This window comes from Labrus bergylta, chromosome 20 (assembly GCF_963930695.1).
Source record: "Labrus bergylta chromosome 20, fLabBer1.1, whole genome shotgun sequence".
Lineage (NCBI taxonomy): Eukaryota > Metazoa > Chordata > Actinopteri > Labriformes > Labridae > Labrus > Labrus bergylta.
Genome location: NC_089214.1, coordinates 19940208 through 19958421, shown reverse-complemented (window position 1 = coordinate 19958421; position 18214 = coordinate 19940208). Strand labels below are relative to the sequence as shown.

At 39.7% G+C, this 18214-nt stretch overlaps 2 protein-coding genes across 3 annotated transcripts; both read left to right on the top strand.

The window, feature by feature from the left end:
• Positions 1-190: 190 nt before the first annotated feature.
• Positions 191-3329, top strand: LOC109981980 (probable G-protein coupled receptor 141). The gene is made up of 3 exons (XM_020631003.3): positions 191-1284; positions 1419-1461; positions 1865-3329. Coding segments are annotated over exons 2-3 (912 nt in total). The 5' UTR covers positions 191-1284; positions 1419-1459; the 3' UTR covers positions 2775-3329.
• Positions 3330-3630: 301 nt separating this feature from the next.
• On the top strand, positions 3631-16948 carry hnf4g (hepatocyte nuclear factor 4, gamma). 2 transcript variants are annotated; one of them, XM_020631005.3, is made up of 11 exons: positions 3631-3858; positions 9692-9857; positions 10064-10158; positions 10844-10950; positions 11070-11219; positions 11628-11715; positions 12060-12212; positions 13349-13398; positions 13621-13807; positions 15621-15740; positions 15875-16948. In XM_020631005.3, the coding sequence occupies exons 1-11, from the start codon at positions 3828-3830 to the stop codon at positions 15994-15996; spliced, it is 1269 nt and encodes a 422-aa protein (XP_020486661.1). In that variant the 5' UTR covers positions 3631-3827; the 3' UTR covers positions 15997-16948. The 2 variants fall into 2 exon arrangements, with proteins under 2 accessions (XP_020486661.1, XP_020486660.1); XM_020631004.3 differs by lacking the exon at positions 3631-3858 and adding an exon at positions 8110-8334.
• Positions 16949-18214: the final 1266 nt, after the last annotated feature.

Below are 18214 nucleotides of genomic sequence, written 5' to 3'. Positions count from 1 at the left end.
CTCACTATGAATAACAAATAATGCTTGTGTTTGCTAACCTGACTCATCAAGTATCAAACTAGTAACAACATAATTCAATGTTGAGGTTCCCCTTGTTTGGAAATACATGGAGTTGCTTCCTCAACAAAGTCATAAATGTGTAGTCTATAAATGTTCAGCTCCATCGTGGTCTCAAAAGCCTGCAGCAGCATCTCCTCTCTTGAATTGTGGATATGACCCGACTAAGATGCAAATGGGAAATGAATGCATCTTCCAGCATCACAGCTACCAATACCACAGCCTCTCGCACACCTCTTGTTTCAGTGATCGTGATGGAATATACTGTACTAAGCATGACTACTTCTTCGACCGTTGAGATGAATTTCAAGATGTTTCCAGCAACTCAGGATGAGATGAGCAGGACATCTGCAACTTGCTTCTGTAAATTCTAAAATGCTTAAAACTATTTGTTTTAACAATTTAAGAATTGAATGCACGCTATGTTGAGCTGGATAAGTTACATTTCTGTTTGTTTGCTAGATTTCAGTCTGAAAAGCAGAAGCTGCCGGAGGTGTTGGCAATGATTCTGCATTAACAGAATCTTCCTTCTTTTTTGTTTTGTTTCTCAGTACGCTGATACTGTGTTGACAGAGTTTGCCAAACAAAGAGTCTTAAGCCATGTCTGTCTTAACAGTTAGCTGCTTTCTCACGTATTGTTTTTTCCACAACCACAAGCAAACTGAGCTTAATGGTGCTCCTTTGGATTGTTAACTGTAGAATCAAGGCAATGGAGGTAATCGTTAATGAACTAAACTCATGCAGACAAATTAACACTTGAATGTTGATGCATTCACTCTATGTACAATGTAACCTCACATTCTAATAGTTTGTATAGTAAAGAATGCAAAAAGAAAAAAAAAACTGCATTAACAGAGGGGAGACCAAAAGGAGGAAGCAGCCAGCTCTGTGGTTGTGCTACTACATACGTGCAATCACCTCCTGTTTCTGACGAAGCAAATACCCACAAACACACACACACATGCAAAACTGGACGGTGGTGTCTGAAACACACACACACACGAGTTCATTTTCATAACTTAACCTTCCACGAGTGGTTGGCACATGAATCCATGCAGAAACAGAGACACACACTTCTCTGTAGGGCTTCTTACACACTCACATCGTTTCCAAGACTTTAAAAAATATCTGCTGGTGAACATGTGGTGTAATGTGGAGGGCACAAATACTATGTAATGCTTTATTTTCACGCACAAGAGCACTCGAGGGTCTTCACACAGCTTTCAGGTAAGTCACACTACTATTAAAGTCATGGTTTCAAAGTCTTCACCTCCACCTCCACTGGAGTATTGTGCCTTTGGTAATAATTAAACTGTGAGCACTGTATTTATTTTTAAACTTCCTGAATTATTTGCATTTAGTTCGATTCCAGTCCTGTTGAACGGATGATATACAAGACAGCATGTAAGTCTTAAATATTCTTTTAACTCTGTTAAATGTCTTGATCTGCATTATGTAAATATAAATGGGGGAAACAAATCTATTGGTTAAAGTGGCTTAACATAATTGAGTGTTTCTAAGAGTAGAAAATGTGTTTTATAAACTGTTTGTGCCTTCTCTTTGTGATTTCGGGATACTTCTGTTTTGAAACGGTCAAGTCAAGTTGATATTCAGCCAAATGTCAGAAATTACACATTTTCCTCATTGGTCCGTAAATCTGTACAGCATAATGACCTTTATATTTGAGCAACCCCTGCTATTATCATCCTCCATTACTATCTCTAATCTTTCAACCTGAATTGTACATTACTTCTTGTTTCTCTCTCTTGAATGTCATAATCACCTCTTTTCTCCTTCTTCTATTAAGGATGAATTCCACAGAGACGCAAACCAACACATCCACGTCCAGCAGCCCTTTGACACCTACGAGCTCAGCGTCAGGCGATCCCAACCCAGAGTACCACCATGTCCTCCTGGCCATCTACTCTGTGGTTCTGCTCAGCGGCACCATCAGCCTGGCCATGATGGTGCACTTCATGAAGTCCAGCAACACGTCCATCACCTCCATTGCCGTTCTCAACCTCATCTTCTCCCACTTCATCTTCCTTGTCACGGTCCCTTTCAGGATTTACTACTACGCCATTGGATGCTGGCACCTGGGCAATGTGTGGTGTAAAGTGGTCAGCAGCATGATCCACATCCACATGTACATGTCCTTTGTTTTCTATGTGATCATCCTCATAACGCGCCTGATGGCGTTCTACCACAGAGCAGGGCAGTCCTTCCAGAGGATTCAAGCACTGCTGATCAGCGCCGGGGTGTGGATAGTGGTGCTTGTCGCGGTTCCTTTCACAATTAAATTTTCCTACGGCACAGACATGAATACCAACTCAACACATTGCTTCAAGTTTGGGGAAAGCATCCAAGCTGCCGCCAAAGTGATCAACTACATCGTAAGCACATTGATCATTGTGGTCGCAACCGTGCTGACAGTCCTCCAAGCCAACGTCCTCAGGGTTTTATACAGGAAACATCACGACGGACGCACCTCTCAGCAGGACTTTGGAGCTCAGGTGAAGAGCATGTGCTTCGCCCTCGTTATGGTGGTCTGCTTCATCCCTTACCACATTTTCCGGCTGCATTACTTAGAGCATGTATCTAAAATGCAGAATGCAAATGAGGTGTTTCTGAGTCTGACCACTTTTAACTGTTTGGACATGCTCACCTTCTTGGGAAGGAGAAACTGTTACATGTGCTTCCTGGGGAGGGAGGGTTGAAAACTGCTCTGGTGGGGGGGGGGAACTGCTTACTAGCCTTTTTGGTGGTGTTGTCAAGATCAATTATTATAGAGGTCAAAAAATGCTGCAATGGAAGATTTCTAAAAGAAAAAAAAGTTTTTTTTTTCGAAAAAATAGAAATACAGAAAGCAGTCAAAGTGAATTATAACAACTGAGAACAAGCTGGAAATGTTTTTTTGTTTTGTTTTTTAAATTTGCAACATGTTTCTCCTGATGAAAATATTTTCCTATTGCATGTTTATCCTCCAATCAAGAAGAACAAAGCTTCTTTACCGAGTCGTAAACAAATGAACCCCTCTTTGTTTCGTTAATGCTACCACATGCATCAAGAGCTCAACATGACTTGACTCAAAGTAAAGGATCTCTTGCCATCTGGTGGTCTGCTATGTGTACTACACATGCTTCAAGCTTCATATTTGTAAAAGCAGCTTATGGCATTGGTCATTAGACGGAATCATTTTTCATCCCAAATGTAACTTCATGTCAAAAGACTTTTGGAAATGAAAAATAAATGTGTCACTGTATTTGCTAACACTTAAGTTTTCTGTGTACATAACTAAAGGGGTCAGCTACACAACTGAAAAGAAAAGAAATGTCTTAAACCATTACTTTTTCACCATTATTCTGTGAAACATTACCTCAGCTCTTACCTCTTGCCCTTGGAGGTGGTGTTAGAGGCCCTGGCTGACATATACACACACACACACACACACACACACACACACACACACACACACACACACACACACACACACACACCTGGTGATCCTTTTCCTTTTGGTTTTTATGGCACTGGGTTACTGTTTAACATCCCCACCCTACTTTGCGTTTGTTTAGTAAATCGATCTAATGACAGGGCTATGGTGGCGCCATCCAATGTGTCGCTCCATGAATTATATGCTGCTCAGCTCTCCAACCTTCCCTTTTAATGTGTGCCAACACCTTTACTATTTTCCCATTCTAAGTGTCACTTAGACTAATGTCGCACTGACGGGCTGCTCACCACTGGAGTACAACGCTACATCTGGATAAATGCACATTCAAGACGAAAACAGGAAAACAGGTAAGTCAGGCTCCTTTTGTGAAGTGCATTGTATCGCTGTGAGAATTCAAAGATATGTTGTTGGAAGAAGGGGAGCTTACATTTATCAGTTTCTAAAGGAAGTTAGCATGTTAGCTGCTAAATCACATGGTTTGGTATTATTATAATCCCTGTTCTCGATATCTTCAACTGTCACTGTAATGTGTGTGTCCAGTAACCAGAGCTGATGTCTTTAGAATACATTTAGTTCGTGGTTTGCTGGAACTATTGGATTTTCTGTCACATTTCATCTAGTATTTTTTTTCTTTTTAAAGAGGTAGTGCTCTCACCTCATTGTCTGCAGACAGCGTTCTGTGAAGGCAGATAAGATAGACTCACTTTGTCACGCATGCTGCGCTGTAAAGATCATGTGATAACCCATTTCATCTGTACAGCGACGTCATCTGTAAAGAGAGAACAGTTACAATCTATAGCTAATGGTGGTTTACAACCATGTTGCTGCTACAAAAGATTCAGTGACATTTGCTGTGATTAGGTTAACAACAGCTTCGGCCTGATTTAATATAGACACACAAGTTACATTTTGTCAAGACGATTAAAGAACGTTTTTGAGTTTGCAATTGTAGTTGGTGTGTCTTTAACTTTGCAGGTGAGTGGGTTTACATTGTGCATACTGTTGACAGACTGTTAATATGGGATTTAATTCAACTGGAAGAATCTGTTTACATGATGAAGGTTGAATGTTGCCGAGCAAGTCATGTGTCAGAACGTGTGTTGAAGTAATGTTGATAAAGATCAAAACGTGACATTCAGGGGTTATGGGAGAGATGTTACAAATTCTGCCAGACTTTTGCATGGTGGTAAAATTTTAAAGTTACTCTGCAGATCTTTAAGTTTATGTTGCTTTTGGCGACCCCTGTGGACAAAGTAGAACATATACTGTACCTCATTTCCATTCTTATCTCGTCAACAACATACTAAAGAAGTGTTGTTTCTTTTTACAAAACAGTCCGCTCCTGCTTTCTTTTAAAAGTCAAACGTATGACTCGTTGAGAATCGTCACCGTGGAGATTGCAACAAAAAATCTAATAAAAAAAAACCTCTTGAAAAATGCCGTCCATAATGTCAACTGAAACTTTACCCCAGGCAGCGGTTTCAGGCATTAAAAATCACATTATAGCAAACACTGATTCTCTTTGTTGGTTACTAGTCTTTATAGAGGCATTTCAGTTTTATAACCAGTTAAAAAAATATCCTGAGTTATCTTTTGCACAAATCCAATATCAGAGCAGATGTTTAACAACCAATCAAAATGTCAAAGTATTAAAAGCAAATTATACATAAATGTTGTATATAAAATAATAAAAGCTGATCCTCCTCAAGAGAATGAATATGGTATAATTCTCCACTGATCTGTGCTTTCTTTACTATTGCCCGGGTACCAGGAAGTAGTGTTTTACTAGAGTCAGTTGGCTGGCTGATCATCATCTGCGACTATTAAAAGCTCTCATCTAGACAGAGGAGACAGTATTATGGCCATTTCACACACAAATACGGCCTCTTAACTCCATGGTTTATGGCTCCAGAGAGCTTTTTGTTGCTGGGTTGGACACAAGGTCTCCAAGTTTTGTCCTGCTTGTTTTCAACTGAAGATTTCTCATTTTAGAAATGACAGTATGTTTTCTATGATCTTTTGGATTATATTTCTGAAAGGATAAGGTCGATGAACCCCTCTCTTATGTTATTCTTCTTACTGGAATGAAGGTTTGCACAAAGGAGGACTCATTAAAGTTGTATTTTGTGAATGTGTTCAACATCCCTTTAAAAACACAGCTCAGGATAAGCATTTGCAATCCTGTATCTTGATCCAAATAAAGCAATAGGATGATTTTATTTCTCAAATATTGAAACCATCAGAGATCCAAGGCACTCCTTTTATACTCTTAAGACTTGAATTCCTGAAGTGCTCCTTGAGGGTGAGGCAAAAACATCTCCTCTCAATGAAAACTGGATTTTACCTTTAATTTCACTTTAAATAAAAGCTGCATGATTCATGATAGCCTCTTCAGAAAATAACATTTTCAGATTCTGCCTTCAGACATAGATGTTGTTCATAGTGACAAAATTCTGAGAAGATTCTTAGACTCAAGACATTTTCTAAGAATTTCCTCTTATGGTTAAGACCAGATCCTTGTAAAGATTCAACTTATTAACAAAACTTCTTAGTCCTTAAGAGATCTCCTAAGGTGTAAAACTGTTACATGTACCCCATGTCCTATCTGTCCTATCTCTCCAATAAAGTCACAAAAAGACGTAAAAATGTACGTCTTACAATTCATCACACAGAGTTCATAATTACACGATGTCTGACTGGATTCTATGATTGGGCCCAATCCATTTCACAATCCATTATATAGAGCATTCTTTTTTCCTTTTTTGTATCATCCAATCACAGCGTCTTAAAAACTGTATCACACCTAGCAACGGGGTCAACCACGCCTCGTCACTCAGATAAAAGCTTCTGTCTCTTGTCTCTGTCTTCACCTGAGCTAAGAAAAACATCCTTGCATGGTCTCTGAGAAGAGACAGAATGTTTCAGAATGTTTATGAATACGGGCCCTGTAGTTAAAAGAAGATCTAGATTTATGTATGTGATGTAAATCCAGCACAGTCATCCTGCAGTGATCTGAGACTGATGATGAATGTGAACGCCTTATCACTTTATGCAAACCTGATGAGTCAGGTCACCTGACGCTATAGAGCCCAGTTAAATGTAATCTTTATCACACCTCTCTCTCTCTCTCTCTCTCTCTCTCTCTCTCTCTCTCTATTGTCTCAGACACTCCTTCCCTGTATTTAAGCCTCCCCTCCTAGTAGCTCATGTGTCTATTACTGATTTAATACCAATTGCTCTTTCTCCTTAAGTCAAGTGATTGATCCATGATCACATGCATTCTGATGTACTGCAGCTGCTCGCTCATGTTCTGCTGCTTTTCTGACTGGCTCAATCATTGCTGATGTAGCGCAACAACTCTGCTATAATATTGCCTCTTATCATTAACAGCCCTTTCCAACACAATAGCCCAAGCTGATTACCTTAAGGCCACACAATAAGATTAAGTGTAATAAAATTCCTGATGTAAAATGGGAGGGTTGGGACATTTTAAATGGTTTATGGGGGTAAATCAGAGAGTGTTTACAGCATTCCTTTTTTTTTGAAAGAGCAGGCAGCTCACTGACAACTATTTAACTAGTTTCAGTCATGCAAATTCACTCAATTCGACCACAGATAAGCTCCCTACAGTCCAAGAAATGTATCTGGATGTGTGCATTCCTCATGAAACCAGTTGAGTTGTGTTCCTCTGATAGCTGCTTTGTTGCATGTGTGATTACAAGGATCAAACTTCATCCATCAGGACAAAAAAAGTGTGTTAATCATGTAGTTTGAATTAAAGGCTTTCATAGCACCTGAAGTGATGTTGTACATATTGTTGAAGTGCTATTGGACCCTATTTGATTGCATCTTCTTGGCCAATCAAATGTCTTATTTGAAACTCATTGTTGTATCAATAAAAAATAATAGACACATTCAACAAACAAACAAACAAAAAAACTGAGGTATTATCCTTAGTTAGTTAGCATTTTTTAAGATCTCTAAAGAGGTTTGACTGACCTCTTCATTTAAATTTACTTAAAATAAAGTTCCATCAATAGTAAGATGTAAAGGAGTGTGTTTGTGAAAGAGTTAATGGAAGTTATCTGTGTTTTCCACTTCACTTAGTGTCTTTATAGATTATATCAGCTGAGGTGGTGGTGCTATTACTCCCCTATTGATTAGATTAGGAAGCCAGGGAAGGACACACACACACACACACACACACACACACACACACACACACACACACACACACACACACACACACACACACACACACACACACACACACACACACACACACACACACACAAACTCAGGCATATACATGTTAGTGCCTTTTAAACAAAGCCCTTGTAGACACAAACAAAAGAAAAGGTCACCAACATGTGCTTGAGGTGTAAACTGTTAGAATCTGTCTTTTAAGAGGACGAGAGGTACAATTAAAATATCTCCTTCACCACTTTATCTCCATCCCTTTGATAAGTACAGGAGAAGGACAGATAAGTAACGTGCAATAAGGTGAGAAGTCTTCACCTCAGCTCCGCCTCTCTCCTCGTCTTAGCCCAATCAGACGGGATTATAGATCTTTTATGAAAAGGGATCTCCCTTGTCATGTTTGTAAAATTACATGAAGCAAAAGGAAAACAGAGAAAGAAGGACTAAAGGGCACAGTGAGTGGAGAAAAGAAGAGAGAAAAGAGAACACAGGAATGAAGTATCCCCTGGCTTCTCAGAGTAAATCTCTGCTTGATATGGAAGTTGCCAACTATTGTGAAGGCCTGGATCCCTCATACAGCATGCTGGGCTTTGAGAATGCAGAGGTGCTCTATGGAGGAGGAGGTAAGTGTGTGTGCTTGTAGCCACCTACATAAACATGGACACATAGAAACTCAAACAGAAGATGCTCATGCACATCTTAATTTAACCTTAAAATATCAAATATCTGTATTTAGCATTTCTCTTAACACCAGGTTAGATACTGGCTTGATGCATATACAAACTTAATCATTATTAGCACTGACACATGTATACACACACAAATAAGCACACATACCTCCAGTTGAAGTGGATACCTACAAATACTTGAATATGGTCAGAAAAATTAGAGGTACTTGTATCTATACCGTATTACTGTAATAAGTCTGTAGCTTCTTAATGCATTTTAAACATTTTAAGGGCGAGCTGTGAGAAAAGTGTACCTGTTTTAAAGACTTGAATTGTACATTTTAAGTGATGTGAGACCCTCTGAAGGTGGGGGAAGGTGATGAGGAAACACATGATATTTAAAAAAAAAAAAAAAAAAGTTAAACTCTTTGCATTCAGTTGTCTTTAAAAAGTTGATTATGGGGGTGTTCCTTTCAGTGATTTTTGTATGTGCACACTCATCATGCACTTGGATAGAAGGAGAGATCATAGGAGAGGAAAGGGCTGGGCCGTGGTTATCAAAGCCTGGAATCAGAGTGTTTAGGCAAGAATTGCATCTCAGTGTCACACTGATGTCAGCTCAGCATGTGGGACACAGTTAGTTGAACATTGACTCATATTGCCTTGGTACTACTTGGAGTGGGCCTATATGTGTGTGTGTGTGTGTGTGTGTGTGTGTGTGTGTGTGGGCGTATGTGAACGTGTCAGTGTTGATGCTCTCATTATGACCATACTGTGTTCTTGGCTTTCACTGAACAATAAATACAATAATGATTATGTTTCAGATTATGGGGAGGATGATACTGCAGCTGATAATGGTTACAATCATGATTATTATGATAATGTTGATGGCAATGAGATGGCTACAAAAAACTGACTTTTTAAAGTTGTATATAATGTTTAATATTCATTAATGTTACAATAAAATAATAATAAAATACCTTGCCATTTGACTGCCAGTGGTTCTTTATCCTGATAAATGTTTGTGCTATAACAATCAAATACCACACAAATTCATTTGTAGTTATACAAACTCTAACAACTACCTGCAGTGTTTATGGAATAGACGCAGAAAACATTTTAAAAGGGTATGAAGATGTTTTAATCACTGTCAAATTCTACACATAACGGCTTCAGGAAAGTTACATTGTGCAGTGGTGTCAAAGGGATTTTGGTGTTTTTGTAACTGTAAATTGTTTCTCTGATGCTTGCCGTCCCTATGTTTGTCTAAATGCAGGCGTATTTAACTGTGCCTGTTGTTGTGCGTTTACAGACAGCATGCCGACAGAGCCGAGCCTCACCGGTCCGGACGGGGTGAGCAGTAACTGTGCCATCTGTGGAGACAAAGCCACGGGGAAACACTACGGAGCCTCCAGCTGCGACGGCTGTAAAGGCTTCTTCAGACGCTCCATACGCAAGAGCCATGTTTACACCTGCAGGTACGACAACATACTAATGCCACTGCTAATTCGTGTGCAACTTTTTGTTCATGTGCATTTGCTTAAATACAACTCACTTACTTTTCAGCCCAGCCATCATGTCAAAGAATGTCACTGTGCATTATGTCATGTTACAGTACACTTTGCCATCATGTTCTGCTCTGTAAAGCTACGTCTATTCTTGTATGTGCGTTGTGTATGTGCAGGTTCAACAGACAGTGCATTGTGGACAAAGATAAGAGGAACCAGTGTCGATTCTGCAGACTCAACAAATGCTTCAGGGCTGGCATGAAAAAAGAAGGTAGGAAAAGCCTTGCTCCTGCTCCTGCACAAGAGAGGAAGTGGAGAGCATGGAGTTACTTTACTTCATGAACTTTTTTCCTCATCTTCTTCCATTCTCAACTATTTGGAGTTATTTGTGGTACCAACACCTATTTTTTTTCATAGTGTAGTTTCAGAAGTTTTTTTTTTTTTTTTTTCGTTGTGGCTGTTATGAGAGTCTGAAACCTTCCTTAGGATGGTTGATACTGGCCATAAAATAAGTGATTACTTAGAGAGAGAGAGAGAGAGAGAGAGAGAGGGAGAGGGGGAGGGTGTATTTATGAGGGGTATAACCTTGGCACAGTGCTTTATGACACATAATCATGTGCTATTCAAACATGTTGTTCTGGATTGTTACTGGTTAACGTTTGACTCGTCTTGCTGATGGCAGCCTCTGTGACTACTTTTTTCTAAATATTAACTGCCAGAGTGTCTTGTTGTCATCATTTAGATCTACTTTTCCCCCCCAACACCTGTGACAACCAACTTCATAGAGTAGTTTGCAGTAACTTTTCATATTCCTGTTTGAGAGTTGGTTATAGTTTTTACTCAGCGTAAATAATAAGAGGTGGTGTCTCTGCCTTTCTTTCTTTTGTATTACTCTTCCAGTTTCACACACACACACACACACACAGTAACAACTTATACGGTGTGCTATATTTCAGCCGTACAAAACGAGAGAGACCGGATCAGCTCCAGAAGAAGTATCCCTGACTCCCAAGACCTGCCAACCATCACGATTTTGGCCCAAGCCGAATCACTCTCCCAACAGGTGACGCGTTTTCTTTGAGCTGATATTTGGTTGCATATAAGCTGATGTTCGCACAATTCTTTTTTTTTTGCATGGACATGTACAGATTTTGACCCAGGAAACTTTTATTCTCTTTCCAGATAACTACTCCAGTTGGAATAGCTGACATATCAGAGCAGAAATCCGCCGCTGTCGGGGATGTTTGTGATTCTATGAGACAACAGTTATTAGTGTTGGTGGAATGGGCCAAATACATCCCTGCCTTTGGAGATCTGCCATTAGATGACCAGGTAATGGGACTGCAATGCATGATGGGTTATCTGTAACAATGTGTTTGCTTGCACACTCTTCAGACCTTGTGTATTTTAAGTACCGAGGTAAAACCCAATACCTCCCGAGCTACACTTTTGTTTAAAACTATTCAGAAAGGATTTCTGTGTTCATGGGATGGGACTGTGCTTGGCAATCTAACAAAGAGCATGTTTAATCAAAGAACTTGAAGTTTTTTATATATCTAATCTCAATGCACACCAGTATTTAGAGCTATGATTTGAGTTAGGAGATGTTCCTTTAAATTGGCAAACAGAATCTGAAAGCAGGCAGATACTCAGTAAAGTATGAAACTTTAGGTGTGATGTTTGTGTGGGCAAAAGGGTGAGCATTGTTACATTGTGTGTCATGTGCGTTTTTGTCTTCAGGTTAGCTTGCTTAGGGCGCACGCAGGGGAACACCTCTTGCTCGGGGTCGCCAAAAGGTCAATGCCATTCAAGGACTTCCTGCTTTTAGGTAAGAACTGACCAATAGAACGCCTTTCTTACTTCTATGCGGTGCAACCAAGTGGTTCAGCTCTGGAGTGTGAAGACTGATCAAATGTTGTGTTAGCTGAGAATGATTAACTAAAGGGTTGAGTCTCTTTGTGACTTCTAAAGTGTCTCTTGTAATTGTAAATGCCATTACTCATTACTGGGGCATTTAGCAACATCATACTGTCGCTAAGCATTATCTACACATGAACTTGTATTTACAGAGAAATTATGGCTTTTTTCCTTCCACAAAAGCAAACACAAGAATTCCACCGAATGTCTTACCGATGCCCTTCAACCACTGACCAACACTCTCTCTGTCTGCAGGTAATGGCTGTCTGATCCACAAGAACAATCCTGAACCAGAGATCTGTCGAGTAGCCAACAGAGTGCTGGACGAGCTGGTGCAGCCTTTTCAGGATATTCAGATTGATGAGAATGAGTATGCAGCACTCAAGGCCATTGTCTTCTTTGATCCAGGTAATAAAAGGAGTTTATTAGTTTATTTAAGTACTTTAAGTAGTTAAGAGATGATGTAGCATGTGCGGTTTCGATGTTCTTTTACTTTACCCCTTGACGTTTTTATTGGGAACTATTGTCTGTAAATAACTCATGAAAACTGAGTCATGACTGTCTACAATGGGTGTAACACCCGAGTCCCACTGTCTGTCATGCTTTCTGAGCTTTCCTAGCTTTCCTAGCCGTAGCTTCACTCGGTTTACATCGCCGGGACGGCCGGCTGACTCCTCCCCTCGTGTATAAAAGTTGTTTAATTGAGGGATTAGAGAAAAGAAGAATAACATACTGTACTCACTGCTTAACTGTGTTTCTAGATCACGCTCATTTCAGGTAAATTTACATGCAGTGTGAAGATATGAGCATAATAAAGATCGCTAGCATTAGCATGCTAACACAACAATGCAGCGCGAGTTGTTTTGGTTTCATGCTGGTGCTCAAGGGCGACATCTGCTGGATCACAAATTTGCATATAAAGCCTTTAAACCTAAAGCCTTTTAGGTTAATCTGTTTTTATCATCACTATTTCAAAAGTACAGCAAAGAACAAGAGGAGGAATAAGTAATTCAGGATTAATATTTAAAGCTTACACGCATCAAATCCAGAAAAAAAAAAACAGGTAGAAGATGGTAAATTAAGAATATAATGTTGGAGAACAATATTTAAAAACTGTAAAAGATTGAAAATATCAAATAAAGTATCTTCAGTGATACCTGCTAAAATACCCTTCACCATTTCAGCCAAAATCCCACTTTTTTCCAACCTATCCTTCTGGTTACACTCCCCCTCAACACTAGATCCCAATCCCTCCATCTCCTTCTTTTTAAACACCTCCATGGCCTAGTGTGACCACACTATCCCTGCCCTCATCTTATGTCACCCATGTTCCCCTTTTTCACCTCTCCTCACTAAATCCCCTCATTTCACCCTCATGCCCCAGTTTGTCCATAATCATTCCATCAATTCCTCTCATATCCTCAATTCCATCCCTGATCTATTCTATTACTTCACAATCCCGTCCTTCAACTCCTTCAACTCCTTCCTCCTTCTACTTTACACCCTTGAAAGCCATCCCTCACTTCCACGCTTTGCTTCCCCAGATGCAAAGTCTTTGCGGGACCCATCGAAGATAAAGGCCATGCGTCTGCAGGTAGGGAGCATTTGACTCTTGTAGATTCTAGAGCTGTAGTTCATTTTCAGTGTTTTAAAAAATATTTTAAGAAATAAGGAGCAGCTAACAATGTTTAATTGTTTCCCGCACAACCTTTTGTTTTGCATCTTGTATGTCAGCTTTAAATAGCAGTCTGCTCACACTGATGGAGCTTTGGCCTTGTGTGTGTGTGCGTGTGTGTGTGTGTGTGTGTGTCTTCAGGTCCAGATGAGTCTAGAAGACTACATAAATGACCGGCAGTACGACTCCAGGGGTCGTTTCGGAGAGCTGTTACTCCTCCTGCCCACCCTGCAGAGCATCACCTGGCAGATGATCGAACAGCTCCAGTTCATTAAGCTGTGCGGCCTGGCAAAGATAGACAACCTGCTGCATGAGATGCTGCTGGGAGGTGAGACTGCGCACATGTTTGCGCTTATAAACCTGCAGGAAAGGGGGGGAAAAAAGTGACCTTCAACAGAAACAAACGCCTCAGTTGAGCTCCTTACTGTTAAATGTGCTGAACTGTAAGTGTGAAGAAGTGTTAAAAACAAAAAGTACACTAACTCTGCAAAGTTTTCCAATAAGAAAATACATCAAGTTAGAAGTTGTGGATTTTGCAGGAAGGTTGTAAAACTTTGAATAAACAACACATATAATATGCAAAGCTAAAATAGACAACTTTTTCCATAAGATGCAGCTAGGTGACACCCGCAAACAAACCTAAATGTGTGTGTTTTTTTTTTAAAGGGAGTTAGCATTTAAAGGGAGAATGCATCAAACATATTCCAAGCAGGGCCATGACAGATAGCACAAGCAGAGGAAATAAAGCACTGAGTCATCTCCAAAAATGTCTTCCATTTTTCGCAACATAAGCTAAAAACAACTCGAGACTATGACAACCTGACTTAAAGGACAGGGTACAGAAAGAACTGTGTGTGGTGTGTGTGTGTGTGTTTTCCAGCACATAAGAAAAGCCTGCTATTCAAATATTGTGAAGATGATTTTATATTTAGTAACATGAATGTGCAAATGCAAAAACACTCATATTCTTGTTTAAAGTTGACGCAGAAGCAAACCCAACTAAGTCACTAAGACTAACTAAGTAACTAACATTTACATGTAACAGATCAAATTCAGTGTTTACTTCCTAAAACATATTTAAGATTTTAATTATTAAAACACAAGAAAAAAAAATGTGTGTAAATTTGTGTATTTATTTGTGAGATGAAAGAGCTGTACAAGAACAAAAAATAAAACGTGACAGGGTAATGCATGACAGGAGAGGGGAGGCGAGGTGCAGGGAGCCAAGGGTGTCTTAAAGTCACCTCAAAAATTGCAAGCAAGATTGGATGTTGGAAAAAAGCAAAGGAATTGTATAGAGCCTAAACAAGTTTCCTATACTAAATAATGCACTGAAAACGATGAACTAAACCACTGCTGCCACACAACTGACTCAAAACCAAATTGTCCAGGAGACCCAGAAAACACTTAACAAAAAGCAAAGACTGCCATGGAGGTGTTAACAGTTAACACAAAAGGCTGGAGTAAAGCAACAAAACTATCCAGCACCCCGAGTTATACTCAAAAGGAAGAATGTTTTTTGTGTTTATTATACACACACAGACCACTAGAGGAACCACAGAGAGAACCTCTCACTACCTCTGAAGGTGAGATAATGAGTCAGCACAGAGCACTGGACACTCAGAGTGTATAAAAGCTCCACACACCTGGACTTAATCAAATCCAATCCTGACTGCAGTGAGTTGATTCTCTCACCACTCTCACTGAGGCCTATCTTTGAATACGTAGGGTTTTCTGTGTGTTTTGGCCTTTTGGTAAACACACAAACTGTGTTATAGGTCACTGAAAACACACAGTTTGAAAAACTTCTTCCAGGGTGAAGATTTTCAGAAACCTCGTCTAAGATGTTTATGTAGGTAAACTGGGATTGGAACTTTCAACATGTGCGCAGGTGACTTTTGTTTACGAGATGAGTGCGATACCAAACTAATGCTTACCAAACTGGTGTTAATGTTGCTAACTGGACTTTTCACATGCATACACATACACACACAGTTGCTCTCCCACTATGTTGACGAGGAGAGGCGTCTGAATGGAGGTGCTAGCTCTAAATGATACTTGGTTAAATCACATATGGCTCGTTGAGATGCAGCAAATGAAGCTGTAACCTTAAAAAATGAACTTTCTTGTCATGTGTTCAGGCCTGACGTCAGATCCCGCACACCTGCACCACCCAGCACACACCCAGCTGACTCAGGACCCTTTGACTGGACACACACTCGTCATCAGCACCATGCCAGTCACTCACACTCCACTCAATGGTAAGAGCCACACTGTACCTGCATGCAACCACAGAAACCACAGTTACTCTGTAAAATCTTTATCAAATCTCTTTTATTTTCATGGAAAATTTAAATGAGATAAAGATAAAAAATGTCTGTGTTTCTTCCCACAGCCGCTCCAGAAACTCCCATCCCATCACCCCCTCAGGGTCCTGCCCCAGAGAAGTACAAACACTTTCCCCAGCCTCTCTGTCCTCCATCCAGCCCCTCGCCCTCCGCTCTGACAGAGCCCTGAATTCTTCCCTGCACTCTTCCAAAGAGCCTGACATGGGGATCAGTTTCCTTGTCTCTGTTCAGTGTCTGTGGTTATTCTTTACCCTGGTGTTGCAATAACCACGGGGCTGCTGTGTGCAGCGCTTTCAGACTTTAATATGTCACTTTTTAAATTTAGTGAACTAATGAAAAACCACACCAGGGTTCAATAGAAAACGTTGTACATGTTGCATTCTGGTCTGGCCTGAGATGAGCTCAAAACGCCTTCAATCTTTGATCTCTGATTTACAATCAATCCTAAACAGAAAATTCTGATAATGTGTAAATGTACAAAACAATATCTAATAATAAATGACAGGAAACCACATTAGCTTATCATCAACAAATTGCAGCTTGCCATCAGATTAAAAATGGATACTTGTTTAATTTATAAAAAGTGTGTTAGCAGAGCCAGTTACACCTCAACACTGGTCTCAGATCAGTTACCATGATCTTAAAAACTTCAGAAGATTTTTCTTTCACTCAACCAAACATTATGAAGGGAATGGAGGGAGAAATGTCAGCCTCATGAATGTTAACTGATTTTCTTCGAATAAAAAGTCATGAGTAGAAAAACGTAGACTAAGGCACACAGATATTTAAATAAACATCTATCCAGCAGCACTTTAATGCTGTGAATTAGTTTGATGACAAAATCCACACGATAGTCATAATGATATCATTTATATAAATACTTTGTACAGACTTCAGGTGGGTGGCAAAAAGGATGTGGATAAATGGCTTTTATATTTTAATGACTGACTGTATATAGTAAAAAAAAATATGAAATAAGATGTTGGGATCTTTTCTCTTTCTATTGTTTTTCTTTCTTATGTTTTTAGAATCTAAAGTGTTCTTATATTTCTGTTTATTTTGATACTTTGTAAAAGTCTTGTTTCACCCAGTTTATTGATTAAAATTAGATTTTGATTACATCGGAGTGGTTCGTTTGAAATTGACTGATTGAATGTTTTATTTAAAATACGTGCAGTGACAGACTCACATCACAGTATGGCGCAGCAGCACCCTCTTGTTGTCAAGTAAGGAACTACAATGGGGAATGTAAATGGGGGTGCAGTACATGTATATAAAAAGAGATCATACATCCATTTTCTGTTTGTTTATAAAAAAAAGGTACATGAATCCTTCCAATCAAAATAAATCTATTGCTACAGCTACAACAAATCACATCATTTGAAATCGTAAAAATAAAAAGCGAAAGTAAATTGTCTTTTTTTTTTTTCATATTCGATCCTGAAGAGAAAAACAATATAGATGGACAAATGGTGATAAATTGACTGAACTTATTTCAATATGGATCCCCACATGCAAGAATACACTGTGTGCTTTGTCCATTACTTCCTTTATGGAAGTCATCATGCTCCCGCACAGTCACATTGGTCAGGGGTATGCAGTTCGTATCCAAAGCTTTATTGGCAAACTATTGAAACTGCACTGCCAGACAATGCTGCTCATCTAAAATCAAACTAGTTTCCCTCATGTCCATCTGAGAAAACACACAAAACCAACGTCGAACGAGAGTGTTAAACAATAATTTGAGCTGAAACTGAGCTATACCGGGGACAACTGTACTTTTAAATCTCTTGTTTTTGTTTGCGCCCTCATACAATCATTTCTTTGGGTTTTATATGTGTGTGATAGCGTGTGCGTGCAGTGGAAGAGACATAGGGATGAAGCTGAGAGCTCTTATTTTCTATATATTATTGTGTGACTCAGAGAAAACACTCAGGTTATTTATGGCAGAGGAGATGATGCTGTCTAGAATCAACATGGCCAAATCCTCCTATCAACTCCATAATGGACAAGCTACCTGGCTCAGGTCAAAACAACACCACCCACAATGGGAGGATGTGTGTATGCATATATACTGTATTTGTGTGTGTGTGTAGGCTCCTACCTGCAATTTATTTATAGTCTGTGCAGGTGCATGCTTGTGCACTTCTGTGTGTGAGAGTGTGTGGGGGTTATTTTTTGGAAGGAGGTGAGTGCACGTGTGTGTACCCAGAGAGCTTTAATCAAAGGCCTATAGTGAGGAGATGTGGGGGCCCCGTTCTTTTTCCTTCCTTTTTTTTTTCCCTTCAGATAAAACTGTGTGTTAGCATGCCAGTCACATATCTCATCTGAGACGCACCACTCTGCTCGCCGCTGCCCACACTGACAGCACCCTATTACACAGCAGT